This window comes from Geospiza fortis, unplaced genomic scaffold (assembly GCF_000277835.1).
Source record: "Geospiza fortis unplaced genomic scaffold, GeoFor_1.0 scaffold157, whole genome shotgun sequence".
Taxonomy (NCBI): domain Eukaryota; kingdom Metazoa; phylum Chordata; class Aves; order Passeriformes; family Thraupidae; genus Geospiza; species Geospiza fortis.
The window spans coordinates 3,555,966-3,570,517 of record NW_005054314.1 but is presented as its reverse complement, the minus strand read 5'-3'; the positions used below and the strand labels follow the sequence as shown (position 1 = coordinate 3,570,517).

The following is a 14,552-nucleotide window of genomic DNA, read 5'->3' as shown; positions in this document are numbered from 1 at the left end:
CTATTTAATGTCAGTATTTGGCAGGAACATGACCAGTGTTAGTGCAGGTTCTCCTTGGAAGCTCTTGTATTGTTTTGCTGTTTCTCAGTCAGTGCCACTAACAGTAGCAGTGGCCTGTCAGTGCAATGTCACTTTCATCCAGTTGCACAGAGGAGGAAGCTGTAGGGATGGGTGGATGTTTCTATCCCAGGGCTCTGGGTATATGGAGGGGAGCTACAACCCCATGGTCAGCCTTTTCAGATCTCTGACCTCCTGTTTTTATGTGGCTGTCAGAGAGGGGTGTTTGGTTTCAACTGAATCCTTTGTCACCGTGCTTCTAAACCCTTGGGTTAGATGAGGTGTCCAGAGAACTGACATGGTGGGGGTGGGATTCAACAGCCAGGGAAATACAGAAATCCATGACAGAATAAAACGGTGGGGGGGATTTTGAAGAGAGCCATAATCAGTGGGGCAATTACCCAAGTGTGAAATCTTTAAGCCAAAATAAGTTTTCTTTTTAAATGACAAGCTCTACAGAGCACAAGCTGGAAGTTCTAAGGCGTTGCCTGAATGGCCTTCTCTTGCCCTGTACTCTGCAGGGCAAACAGGGTGGAGGTAATGCTGCTTTCTTAAAGGACATGTGTTCAGAGAGCTGTGAGCTAACACTGCTGTGGCTCCTTGGCTTGCAGGTCCATCACCAGAGCCTACTACAGGAACTCGGTGGGAGGACTGCTCCTCTTTGACATCACAAACCGCAGATCTTTCCAGAACGTGCACGAGTGGCTGGAGGAGACCAAGGTGCACGTGCAGCCCTACCAGATCGTGTTTGTGCTGGTGGGGCACAAGTGTGACCTGGACACGCAGCGGCAGGTGACCCGGCACGAGGCAGAGAAACTGGCTGCTGCCTACGGCATGAGGTACATCGAGACCTCGGCCCGCGACGCCATCAACGTGGAGAAGGCCTTCACCGACCTGACCCGGGACATCTACGAGCTGGTGAAAAGGGGGGACATTTCCATCCAGGAGGGATGGGAAGGGGTAAAGAGCGGCTTTGTCCCGAACGTAGTGCACTCCTCAGAAGAAGTGGTGAAATCAGATAGAAGGTGCTTGTGCTGAGCTCCTCTAGGGAGGCCGTGGTGATGAACTCTACTAACCAAACGTTCTTTACTAAGTGAACTCAGTGTGACAGAGGGGAGAGCCACGCTCCCGTTGAGAACAGCCTCCCACGTTGTTTTGGACACCAGGACAGACCCTGGAAAGAAATGTTCTGTTCCAAATAACCTTTCAGAACTGGGGGCTACAAACCTGAAGGAGAGTGAGTGAGGGTGCATGTGGATGTTGTAAGGAGACAGGAAGCAGAAATGAGGGGCTGCACAACACAGGAGAGGGTATACAGAGCTGAATAGGCTGGTACATGCCAGGGTACTCTACATGTTCTCTTTTAAGTAAACCTATAGCTCCCTGATGGCCTTTGGAGCCACAGGATGGATACGCAGTCGTATGACAAACAGGCAGACAGAGAGAAAGCAGGAGGACATTTTGGTTTGTGTCAGCTATTTCTTTCCAGGAAGGTCTAAAGGCAGCACAGATACCATTTCCTCATAAGGTCAGTTCCACAGGAGAAGTTTACTGACAGGGTATGCACACTTCTGAGTTTTCTTTCTTATGTTCTTGAACCTAGTCAATAGCAAAGAATATTTTGTGGGGTTTAAAGAGGTAAACAGTACTCACTTGATTGGTAATTAAAGTTTAAATTATTCATCCCTTAACAGTGTTTTTCTTGCTGTGCTGAACCAAGACTCTAAGTGGCAACTCTTGCTGCAGTAGAGATTATTCAATGCAATTTCTACTCATTTAGTGCCTGGGTGAGTACCTTGAAAGTACCCCAAGTTCAGGCTTTCCAGCAGGATTAAGTGATCAAGAGCATAAAGAGAGAACCATGTCCTCAGGTGTTATGTGTTAAGACTGGGGTGTTGCAGCCAGGTGGGCCACACCATTTCTGACTCAGTAACAGCACTGTGCTGACCTTACCAGCCAGGTCACAAGGAGGAATGGAAAGGAAGGAGGGAAAGAAGAAACCCAACAAAATAAAAAACTTGAAAAGCTTAACTCAGGTGCATCAGACATCCTAAAAGGTGAGATTAGCTCTTAAAGAAATTAAATAGCATTGAAAGCAACAGCTTCCATCGGTACTTTCTGCTGTTAAAGTGTCATTTTCTGTCTTGGCCTCTGTGGAAGAGAACTGGCACTGGGAAGGTGGAACACACAGCAGGAGTGTCTGAGCAGGTGGGAAGGAAAGCCTTAAGACACACTCAAGAGTAAAATTTGTTTTCCTCCATGTTTTAGTTTGACAAAAGAGGATCCATCTCAGGCTGGCCATCATGGGATGGCAGCCATGTCACAAAAGCTGTATGTAGGTAGATGTTTTCTGGGAATGCCATTCACCACTTAAAAGCTTTGCTTCTGCCAAATTTTAACCCAAGCTTTTGAAGTGCAATGGGGTGACTGTGCTCCTGTAGCAAATTAGGGAACTTCAGTGAGCAAACAAAACTATAGTGACTTTTTTACTTGTGTTTGAAAGCTTTATACACCTGCAATGGGCAGGATGGGGGATTAGGTAAAAGCCACAGGAAGCATCTAGTGTTTATTTTTGGCCTCTGAGTAGAGAAAAAGAAAATATTTGTTCCAGCTTTTTAATCTACAGAAATACAGGTGTTGATTGTTGTTGAGTTCAGACTGTTACTTCTTCTGAAACCATTCTCACAGTTTGCAGCAGCACATGGGCAGGTCTTATTAAGAAAAAAACCTGTGGTTTCCATATTGAAGCTGTAAAAAACCCAAACCCACAGCAAGCCCAGACCAGCAACCCAAACCCTGAGCACTTTTGCTTTTGGTGTTCTAGGAACAATTTCAGTTCCTGGGCTCTGCAGGGGAGCAGCAGAGCTGCACCTGCTGGGAGGGCACAGGGAGCAAATGCCAGGAGGGGGTGGCAGTGCCTGGTGCTTCTTGGTGAGCTTGTCAGTGCTGGAATAGGCTGTGAGTGCATCCAACACCTGCTGAAGGGCAGTGAGTGCCAGGCACTTGTGGGTGAGTGACCTGAAGATTAAAATGAAAAAGTGTGCCCTTTACAAAGCCTGTTTCTGGGTGAGCAAAGGTGGGTGCAGGGAGCACCGCAGGAACTGGGCAGATGCCAGGGCAGAGTGAGGGGTTTGCTCAGACCAGCTCAGTCAGTTGCATTTCACAAAGGCAGGGACAGACAGTACCAAAGGGTCAGTTTCTTTGTTCCCTGGATGGAAAGTTCACCTAGCAGCTGCTTCAGCTTTTCAGGGGCCAGCTGGACACTGGGTGTGTCTGGGGGTGTCTGGCTGAGCCCCCAGGGGCACTGAGCCAGAGTGTGACATGAGGGGCAGTGAGGAGTTGGATCAGACATTTTAGCAATAGTCAAATTCTGTAATTCCCTGTGTGAGAGCCTGGCCAGAGGGGAAAGATCACTTTTCATGAGACAGACAATATTTTATTTAATGGGTTTTGGATATTCCCCGTTACTGCTCCCAGGGAGAAATTCCAGAAAGCCTAAGCCAGTAAGTGCATTCTGGCCTTCAGAGTAAATCTTCAATTTAAATACAGAAGTGTTGTAATTCTAAAGAGGAACAGTACAGAAGAAAATGTACATGGTCTTAACTATTTAGAGTTAATAAATTGTTATATTAAATGATAGAAAAATCATTATCTACATCTTTTTCTAATTCCTTGCATTTTCTAGACTGCTTATTAAAATATAGGAAATGTAGATTCATCTGTACAAAATTTGGAATGTTTTTTCTAAGATGAAGAACTTATTGGATATGCTAAGAATTCTTTTCTAACAACTGGTTTTAATGCTTTGACTTAGAGGGACTTTGAGAAATCAGAAGGTGATACCTCTCACAGGCTTAAGGTCAGGAGCTCTTATACTCTAGGACAAAAAGAGAAAAAAAAAAGGAAAAGCTAACTTTCTGTGGTCTCTACCACATGTTAAAAACAATCTGCATGTTAAACTGAACTTGCTCAGAACCTCCAGAATAAAAGCATACTTTACACTGTCCTCGCTTTGTTATGCACTGTAATGAAATGTGAAAATAATGCTGTATTTAGCTGTGTGTATGTGACTGAAAATATGCTTGTATTTAGCAAAATGGTTACTACGTGATAATGTGAAATTCAAAACTTGTAAAGAAACTTTGGTGGTTTGATTTTTTCCTCTTTCCCCCTGCCGATTCTCTCTTAGTGTGTTCCCTGCTCCCTGTCCCTGCTCTGTATTCCAGCCAGGGCTGGATCCACCATTCCAGGCTCTGCCTCACAGCCACTGGCCAGGGCCTGCCTCACTCTGCAGGACCTGTCCTCTGCCTTGCTGAGAAAAGCCAGACCAGCTCCTCTGAGAGAACACCCCCTGCTCCCAGCAGTTGCAGCCACCAGAGCCTTGGCCCCTCCAGGAGGCCTCTGCAGGTCTGGTGGCACCAGCAAAGAGCAGAGCAGACCCAGGCAAGGATTAGTCATGGAGCTCATCTGGGAGTTCTGGGGTTTTTTATTTACCTCAGATCAAACAAACACCAAACCCCACCTGATGGCCACAGCCTCCTCCCATTCCCCAGGAAGAAGAGCCCTTTGAACACAGGAGCCATTCAGCTCCAAGCTGTCACCTGTCCCCTCTGACACGAGGCAGCAGCTTCCTGGCGGTGGCATACAGCTGATTTTGCTCGGTTCTGCTTTTGCTGTGCAAAAATGCTTAACTGGTCATTTTGTTGTGCACAACAAAGGCAATTGCTGCCTTAGGACCAGCCAGGGATGGGGGGGAGGAGCACAGTCTGTTGGGATCTCATTAATCCAAACTGAAGAAAAAACTGTGAGCGAAATCAGGCTGTGTGTGCAGCTGCCTTTCCATCATTGCTGATGCTAGAAAAGGAAAATGGAGAGCAGCAGCCTGCAGCCTGAGCAGTGCCACATCCTGCTGCTGTGGCAGACACCTGTTGGAGAGCACAGCAGGGCTCCACGTTCCTCTGCTGCAGCCACAGACACTGAAACAGCAGCAGCGCCCGGGGGAAGGAAGAGATGAGCCCAGGCACCTTCTGCTGACCAGGGTTTACCTGCTCTCTGCCCTTCCCTGCAGCTCACTTTCTGACAGGCACAGTGCTGGTGAATCACTTGCTTTCAGTCACCAATTCAGATGTGCTGACTCACACTCCCCCTTTCATTCACACCAGCACCCAGCAGCCACACTTTTCATGTCTGCTGCTTCCACAGAATTTTTCACCCCCCCATGCCCAGTTAAGGGAGGGAAACATTATAGAAGGTCACACATCACATTCATGACTTCCACACAAAGAAAATGCACAAAACAGCTGTTTGCCACAACTGTTTAGTTTTACTATTTTAATATCATGAAATAAAAGTACAAAAAATTTACAGGTATATTGTTTCTTACATGAAGATTGAACAGTTAACATTTGCATTTATTTTGCAGTGAAACCTGTACTCTCAGTCACAGAATGTGATTATTAGCCACTGACATCACCACCGAGCATTTCATTTTAGAAAGAAACTGCAAAGGGAAGAGGCAACAATCTCGCAAGGCTTCGTAAGGACCAAAAAATACTCCAACTGTACCAGCAGAGGTCATGCTCCAGTCAGCCATCCCGACCTAACCCGGGTTTCCCACCTGGGAGGCTGAGTTCAGACATCTGAACTGGACATCTGGGCCAAGGGGCTGGAAATGGGAGGCTCTCACAAGCTGGGGGCTCTTGCGTCCCTGTTCAGCACCTTCCCTGAAATACCCAACGTGGGCACAGGTATGGAAAACAAGGGGTGAGGCCTGCAGGCCTGACATGCCCTGTGCTGCTCACTCCTTTCCCACTGCTCTGAGGACAAATCACAAACTGCTGCCTGTGGAGTGCTCAGAGCTCAGTGGCAGGCACTCAGCTAACCCAGAGTTACCACAAGTTTATCCAAAGTGGATACCCAGGAATCCCTGCAGGCTGGTGCTGCCATGAACTGACTGACACAAACCCCGATTCCACTCTATTTCTGTTGTTTCCTAGAACGTTACAGCTGCACATCTCCCCAGTCCAAGTCAAAGTTAACTCCATTAGCTGTACAGAGATGAAAAAGAAAAACCCTGCATTGCCTTAGCCTGTGAATATGTCAGGCTCCATTTCATACATGCCCCTCAGCTTTTCAGACAGGCTTTCAGGTAGAAATTTATTTATGATGGACTGGTCTGATCAAAATACTACATCCTTTGCTGGACTGTGTGGTGCCTTTTCAAATAATTCATTTCATGAAGCATGCATGAAACCAAATTTTGAGTTTACAAATAAATAAAATGGTGCTCACCATTAGTTTTTATATATTTTACCATTTACTGAAATGCTGAAAGTAACTCAGTCCTGAATGAGGTTTGGGGGTGTTTAAATAAAAAATACTTGGGAATTGAAACCACATTTAAAATTGGAAAAACTATGCTTTGTTTTTGGATGGGTCTTGCTTGTTTCTTCTCTTTACGTCCCAATTATAAACTCTAGCCATATCTGAGGGTGTGGAATTAAGGAAACAGCTCATGCTATCAGAAAAGAGAAAAAAAAAGATTTTTATAAAAAGAGAAAGAGCAGTTTACAGAGTTGGCCACTTAGTTACAACAGTCAGTACAGAAAGCATTTCATGAAAGGGCTGACTTGGTGCAGAGCTTCAGCTCTCAGGAACACTGGTAACTGTTGGTAACTGCAGTATTTAGATCATTACTTAAAAAACCTCCAAAAAGATATTGCAGAGAAACACAGTTTTAGTTTTGCCTAACTCTTCACTGGTTTCAAGCTGCCCATATCAGCTGTAGTTGCCTCTTTCAGGCATCCTAAACTCCTGCTGCACTAAGACAGCTCAAGTATCAACCTGAAAGAACAAGCATTTGTGCCTTCATTAAACTAAATCTAATGCTTCAGTTAATGGCTACACTCATTCAAATAGTTTTAGACTAGAAAGTACAAAAAACAACCCCACATGCCCAGGAGGTGGTTCATGACAGTATAAAGAAATTTTAAAAACAATGAGCACAGCCCAAGCCAGTCCCTTGCTTGCTGCAGCAGGGCTTGTGCTGCTTGGAGGCAGCTGCAAAGGCTGTGATGGGCAACAAAGCACAATGTTCACGTGTTCTAGAGGAAGGGTCACTGTGGTGACCCTGTGGCTTTAAGGTGGTCACTGGGCATCAACCCAACCTTCCAGCTCACTCTGCAGCCAGCCTGGGTTGCAAGCACTGCACTAGATTTCATGAGGACATATACACAGGTTTTGTTACCTCTCACACACCAACCTCCAACTTAGCCCTGCCAACACAATATTCCATTACACTGCTAGGACAGTTAAGTTCACAGGTGCTACAGAATTTTGAGGCAGCCAGTCTAAGATAAAAACACATCAGAAAGTTGGTTGTTACCTGGATGTTGGCTTTCAGAGACATCTCCTCCCTGCCATGAATGAAAAGGATACTGACTTCTGTAGTGGTGAACTGATCTCTGAGAAAATCCAGGTCTTCCTCTAGAAGATCGAGGTTTTTTGTGGCTGTTGACAAATTCTTCTCTAACAGAGCCTGAGCTTCATCAATATCATATTCAAGCATCACATTGGCCTGAAAAAGAAAGATTGATAAAAGCTTTTAATCTTGCATTGGAAGGACTAAGCCCCACCAAGTGTATTTTAGGCTGTTGTTCAAAATTAATCCTGTAAACAACAGACTGTCCTCACAAGCCAAGCAAGATTCAGGACAGGCAATGCCCAAATCCACTTGAGGCCTCTACCCCTTCAGTAACTGAGTAATAAATCTCCCTAGTGACTTAAAGTTAAGCTCTCTTCCTATAGCTAAGCAAGAAAGGATTTCTTCCCCTGTGGATCACATTCAGCCTTTCAGGTATAAGCATCTCATCCTCACTGTATTTAAAAAGTGAGACCTTACATTTCTTAGAAGCACTTTCCAGGTGCCACACAACTCTAGAAACAGTTTCTGTTGGATTCAAGACAAACCTCAGGCTCTGTGTGGAACTCTAACAAACAGCTGGCACTGTCAGTAACAAGAGCTACTACAGGTATTAGAGATACAACAGGTATAGAAGTCCTCTCTGATGCTGTGGTGATGCTTTTTAATCCACACATGGTTGTTTCAGTAAGACGCTACCACAGGATGAGATAAAAGAGCAGTATTAGGTGAAAATGCACCAATGAAACTTTGTCCTCTTCAAGAACTGTGCCCTGAATGGAGCCACAGTCTGTGACTGACAGGATCCCACAGAAGGCTACACTGAGCTGCCAGAGCTGGATAATTTGTTCTCTAAAGGAAGTGGAGGACAGAGATCCCCAGGAACAGTGACACACAGCCCAACACAGACTGCAGGCAACAAGCAGGAGAAAGGCAGAAGGCCAAGAACACCTAAATAAAATTAATCCTGTGTGGCATTTCATGACAGCTTTTCAGTGTGAACTGTCAATAAGATGAACCTTCTCTGATGTTCTGTTAGGAAATAAACCTGGGATATTCCACAAAAGTAGGTGTTTATGAATTCTGAAGACAGTCTCCTAATAGTAAGAGCTATCAGAAATTTTTTTTCTTTTCATGATAGAAGTGGGAAAGGTTGGAAGCAACTGTCCAATTAGTCTGGATGGTTCATGTGTCAACAGTGCTTCTGTCCTAACCAAGAGGCTTTGTTTGGCAGCCAACTCTGGGATTTAGGAACATCCATGACTTAAAAGTCTCAAAATAAGCATCAGCAGGTTAATCTCCACATATAATGAAGCCTCTAAATACAAAATGCTCCAACCTTAGTGGTTAAGTACTTAGGAATCTGGGTTGCGAATGCTGATCCCAGCAGGCTTTAGTGAAAAGTCTGCTCTAAATGCTGGCAGATACCTGTGAGCAACAGAAATCCCATCCTTCCCTACAAGGGTGCATGAAAAGGGAAAGCAAGATGCTGAATACAAATAACATAGAGAAGATGGGAAGCTACTTGCCAAACTAAGTTATTTTGCTGGGCACATTCCCATGCCAGGCAATGTCATTAATTTGAACCCAAAAGCGACAGAAATGGTAAGGGAAACACAAACAAGGTTTTTGGAAAGACCAATCCAGCAAAAAGACAATTCTCTGAAGTCTTATTGTTCAGGAACCAAACAGAATGGAACAAGAAATCTTCACTAACATACTGAAGTTGCCTGGTTAGATGTGCTCTGCTGCCATGGTGCAGCACCACCATGCGCCCATCAACAGAATCATGCCCACTACAACCAGGGCAGACAGCAACCAAAACTCCTTCACAAGCCTTTTATGTTATTGAAACAGTTTCAGAGAAAGTTCCATTTTACTTACCCCCAACCACAAACAAACTTTATCTGTAGGAGGAACTGAAGCTTTGCAGTAGAGATTATCTGCCAATAAAAATCTGGTTTCCATTGGATGTGTGGAATCCTTAAGACAAATGATAAAAATTACAATTGTTATTTTCACTGGAAATGTTGAAGACATAAAACTTAGAATAAAGAGCACACTTTTCTGCTTTCTGCCATTGATGCAGTATTAACTTGTGTGGAATTCTACAGAACTTTACTTCAACACTAAAGTTAGAGCTCCAAGAATAATGCATTTTTAAAAGATATATTTAAAAACAATACAGAAATCTCTATAAAGAATGGAGATGAAGTCAAAGCTTAGCTGCAATCTATACACTATTAAAAATGAAGTTTGCATTACAAACATTAACTGGTTTTGAACTAACTTTCAAAAAGTACTACATACCTTTAAAAATAATTCTGTTATTTATAAAGGCATATTAAGTGTGCTCTCCAAAACATTTCTTGCAATGTGTTCTGTTAGGGTGGAAAGGTAGTTAGCTTTTCTCATACTCATTAGATATTCAAAATAATTTACCTTTTTCTTCTGCATGTGTTTTAAAATTTCTAATGTCTGTTTAATTTCAGGAATCTGACTTTTTAGCCTGTGAATTAACAACAGTCATAATTTATTATTTTACAGAGACACAAAGTTTCCTAAACAAGTGATCACTTTTATTATACAGTCCACCCTCCATTTTAAAACTTGTTAACAGTTTCTTCCAGCTTACAAAAGCAGGTTTGAAAGACATGGCATGTAAAGGCAGCTCAGCTCCAGCTTCACCTGCCCCTCACAACAGCGAGGCTGGCTGGCTTTGAAGCACAGCAATCCACTCACAACACACAGTAACAGTAACACACCCCCTTTCACTAAAACAGTACATTCCAAATATTTGTCATCTCCCAGAGGACAGGGAAACCTCAGCAGAAATACAGGGTGAAACCACTGCAGATAAAACAAAACCAGTGTGTTTTTTCTGAGGTTCATGGACTATTCTGACAGTGAGAGCCACAGGACTCTGCACTGTTCAAGCAAAAGCTTCCCAGAGCTGAGGGCACTGCTCTCCCTGACAGCCCTGGCAGAGGCAGTGGCATCCCCACGGCCTTCCAGGACACTAGATTTATTATTTTAAAAAATAGAACTGTGCTAAACATTTCCCAAATCTGCAAAAATTACAACTTACCTCCTTTTCTTTTGAGCAAGATTAAGTTCCAGAAATTTATACTTCTGATACTGCTCATCCAACTTCTTAAGAACTACATCTGCTGTCTCATTTCCAGGCTGTTTCATAAAAGAATCTACATCTTCCTTTAAGGGGAGAAAGAAACCCTCAGTGTTAGAAGAGTTTTATGGAAATCCTAGACACAGACATGCTATCATCTTACTGCAGCTACATCTAGAGGGGGTTTGAAATGGAAACAAACTTTTTTTCTGGACTGGAGTACAAAAGCATTTTGTTTCTTTTCTTAGTAATCTCTTCATTTCCCCCTCCCTGCTTTTTTTTTTTTTTTTTGGTAGGGAAGTAAGGGACAGGTGTAAGGACTACTTCATAACCATATTTGTGGGTACATGGTTAGTGGTGCTTTCAGTCCTGGCTGATGTCAAGTGCCACCTTACAGGTGTCCATGGGGCATGGCTGAACCTGGGTTTCCTACCTGTAAAGCAGGGATAAGACTTCTCTGTGGCTAACCAGATTATGAACTATTTTGGATAAAACTGATGAAGGAAAAGAGCCTGCCCAAGCATGTTGTGGCAGAGAAAGATGCAAAGGGGGGAAAATGGAGGTATCTGCTCAGACAGGCACTATGGAAGTGAACAGCCTGGTTTCAAGAGCTCCTTCCATAGCTAGCTGGAATCCACAGAAACCTCCAGAGAACAACTCCAGCCAGTCCTACCATCAACTGACAGTGAGAACCAGGGACTGGCAGGAAAAGCTGCCAGAGAAGAAAGGCCTGAGCCAGCCAGGATGTCAAGCTTGGCATGTGCCTCCTTCAGAACCCCAGGAAGCAGCTCATCTGCTGGGGCCAACGTTCCCAGCTGCTGAAAGATACATTAGGCCAGGGATGAACCATGCATTTTTGGCCTCAGCACCATGTACTCACACAATTCCAGACAACTCCACCCCTCCACTGAGGTAATTCTGCCCTTGTCTACACAGCTCAGTAAAATCTGATGGAAGCCCTACCAAAGGCCTCTTCAGCTCCTCCTTTTGAACTTGGTGTCTCCATTCCAGAAGTTTCACACCAGAAGAAAACTGTAATATGTGACTAAAATTATATCAGAGATGGAGCTGCTCCCCCTCATTATCATGCCTTAACTCTCTTGGCTAAAGAAACTTACTAGGAAATTACTGAATCTGGTAAGGAGTCCCTGCCTTCCTCATCATAAAGGAAATCTGTAGCAGAACATGAACTCCACAACCTGCAGCAGGCAGCACTGTCCAGGTGGTAGATCCAAACTCAAGAGACCACACCTCAGACTGCCTGAAAAATGCCTCGAGCCACCTCACAGTCAGGGAAGCATCCCTGCCTCTGGATAAAGCTCCCAAGAGAAGCCTTCAACAAAGAAAACAAGGATTAGGTTTGGGAAAGTGTTGTCAAAGTGAGGCCTGGGGATAGTGTGAAATGGAACTCCCTCTTGTGGAAGCAGCTGTGCTTGTTTAAACCACCTAGGGCAGGGAGCAAAAGCAGGGGGCAGCAGCTCCCCCACACCCTGCCGGGCACCCAGCTCCCATCTGTCTGTGCACAGGGACAGGACTGAAACAAAGATTCTGAGAAGTGAATCCAGAAGTAAATCCAGGCCCCCTACATACTGGTGATCTCCTTCCACTGCATAATGTCCCAGCTCAAGGTGAGCTCAGATTTACCTCCAGGGCTTTCCAGCTGGGGCTTCCAAGCCTGGTCAGGCTCTTGTCCCACCTCCCCATCTGAAAGGCTGAGGCACAGTCACTTCTTTAAGCTTGACCAGAGCAGCTCTGAGGCACAGCTGGCTGCCAAAGCCATTAGGATCCCCACTTTGTGGTGTATTCCACAGCACCTCCCCTGCAGAATTCTTACAACACTTACAGCTTCTGCAAGGATCTGCCAAAACTCCTCTATATCTTTTTAGGAAGAGAATTCACTGGCAAAGCAGCATTTTGCGAACCTCAAGCCAAGGCCCAGGAATGCTCTGCAGAAGCCCTGAAGTGCAGCAGGATAGCACATTCCCACGTGTCCCTGGGGTTCTCTTCTGAGTGATGACCCAAATAAAGAGCTGCAGGCACTCACTCTGCAGAGCTCCATCACCTGGGGGCATGTGCAGAGAACATGACAAGAGACACCTACTGCAGACCTGCAGCCTCACACCTGCTGAGGAAGGCAGAACAAAGAAAGCATTTTATTTGGAAATGTCTGGGCAACAGCTCAAAACCACCACAGCTGAAACCTCTGTTTTGAGAGTTTGTTATCCAGTAAAACCCTCTTCTTAACACTACTTACTCTGAGTGCTCAACATCACTTGGAACCTGGAGAGGGACAAGAGTGTACAGAACAACTGCCTCAGAGAAGACACGAGCCATAAAACGTGTGAGGAGCCTCTACTGAACCAAGACACTGACAGGAAACATCTCTGAAGACAAGATCCACTGCAAGACTGCCCATGCAGCATGTGGTGAGGGGAAATGCCAAGCAAGAGATCAGCAAGTCTTTAGATGTTTTTGAAATAGAAACCTATTTTCTGAAATAAAAAAAGCTCTAGTAAAACCTACCCTCAAGACAGTGTTTTCACTCTGCAGAGCAGAATACCATTACAACTTCTCACTGCAGGCTTATTTTGAATAAAAGAAAGTCTATTTTAACATCTACATCCAAGTACTTCTATGATCACCATCGAGGAGCTCTTCCGCAGACACACCTGTATTTGATCAGAGCACCTCTCAAATCTGAGAATTAGGGAGCTTCCAATATGTTCAGAGCCAGAGATTATGAAGAACCACATGGTTTTGAAGAACTGAAGAGAAGCACAGGACTAAGGCACAGCCCCAGTACTCTTGGAGCCATGTGATACAGCACACAAGATACTTCAGACACAGGTACTGAAAGGAAATCACATGGAACCAAACACAGCAGCTACAAAGGCAGCCACCAGCATGGGATGAGGGATGTGACAGATGTCCTTAGAGTGTTTGCTGAGGCTGTTTATGTCCTGCTTCCTGCCAGGGTGGCCACCTTGACTGCAGAGTCAGCAGAGACCACAGGTTCTCCTCTGTCAGGATCAGTGAGGTCTCACAGGGCAGCTGAAGACACGGCCCTTCCTTTCACTTTCACCTCTGCTGGTCTCTCATGAGGCATGGAAAGAAGCTAGCTGGATGAAGCAATGGTTTTACAGCCCAGTAAGGATTTGTCAGATCCTAATTATTGTTAAAAAACCTTAAAGGAAAAGGAGGAACTGGATCACGGGAAGTAAATGCACTGCACCTGTCTAGTCAGGTCCTATGCCCATACAAGACGCATCAGCAGTAGAAGCACTACATCTAGAAATACCAAAATGCAAGTCAAACAAATTTATCTCTATAAATGCAGTTGTATCAGATGGGGCAGACATCCAGCCCTTCCCGAGATCCCCAAGGCAGCTAGGTACAGCCACTGTGATCAATAGTTATTGATCAAAGGAAATAAAACAGCAATCAAGAATTTGTACCAAGAGTGAGCTAAAAGTGGACAACGGATGATTGTGAGATTATGCCACTGCATCAGTCACTGATTCCTGCTTTTCAACCCCTCAACAGAATCATCAAACCCTCCATACATCAGTTTTCAAAGCTGAATAAACAAGTTCGGCCTGTTTTTCAGAAAATACACATTTGCTGGTTTTCAAGAACACACAGGCACTGCTGAAAAGTGAATCTTCTCAGCAGTGTAGAACTTGATTAAGAGAGGAAGATGCACGGAAAGGTGTTTGGAGCAGGGCACGTTACCCATGCAGCAGGAGCGGCCAGGCGTGCCCCGCCCGGTGCGTGCCGGAGGGCTCTCCCCACACGGGGCTCAGCGCCGAGCCCGGCAGTGCAATAACGCGGTACTGCTGAAAGCGGACAGCTCGGGATGGAACAGGGCAATCACCCGGGAAAAGGCCCGAACTGAGGCCGTGCAGGGTCTCCGCCACCTTCACCCCGGGTACCGCCCGCCGGCCGAGG

The 14,552-nt window shown here is 45.1% G+C and overlaps 2 protein-coding genes across 2 annotated transcripts in view; one reads left to right on the top strand and one right to left on the bottom strand.

The window, feature by feature from the left end:
• The first annotated feature begins 355 nt into the window (after positions 1 to 355).
• On the top strand, positions 356 to 4,197 carry LOC102040709 (ras-related protein Rab-39B-like). Its single transcript, XM_014306544.1, has 2 exons — positions 356 to 414; positions 669 to 4,197. The coding sequence occupies exons 1-2, from the start codon at positions 356 to 358 to the stop codon at positions 1,093 to 1,095; spliced, it is 486 nt and encodes a 161-aa protein (XP_014162019.1). The 3' UTR covers positions 1,096 to 4,197.
• A 1,163-nt stretch (positions 4,198 to 5,360) lies between these two features.
• LOC102040199 (phosphatidylinositol-binding clathrin assembly protein) overlaps positions 5,361 to 14,552 on the bottom strand; it is a 38,951-nt gene continuing 29,759 nt past the window's right edge. The window contains exons 22-26 of the mRNA XM_031056024.1: positions 10,566 to 10,690; positions 9,920 to 9,986; positions 9,362 to 9,460; positions 7,495 to 7,633; positions 5,361 to 6,542 (exon numbers count right to left, since the gene is read on the bottom strand). Of these exons, the coding sequence (XP_030911884.1) occupies positions 6,472 to 6,542; positions 7,495 to 7,633; positions 9,362 to 9,460; positions 9,920 to 9,986; positions 10,566 to 10,690 (501 nt within the window). The 3' untranslated portion in view covers positions 5,361 to 6,471. The remainder of the gene's footprint in view (positions 6,543 to 7,494; positions 7,634 to 9,361; positions 9,461 to 9,919; positions 9,987 to 10,565; positions 10,691 to 14,552) is intronic.

Bases quoted from the DNA above. Each gene is read 5' to 3' on its own strand.
- LOC102040709 (XM_014306544.1), top strand. From the start codon at position 356: ATGGTGGGGGTGGGATTCAACAGCCAGGGAAATACAGAAATCCATGAC. The intron at 415-668 runs GTGGGGGGGATT...CTTGGCTTGCAG, and splicing joins ATCCATGACAGAATAAAACG to GTCCATCACCAGAGCCTACT.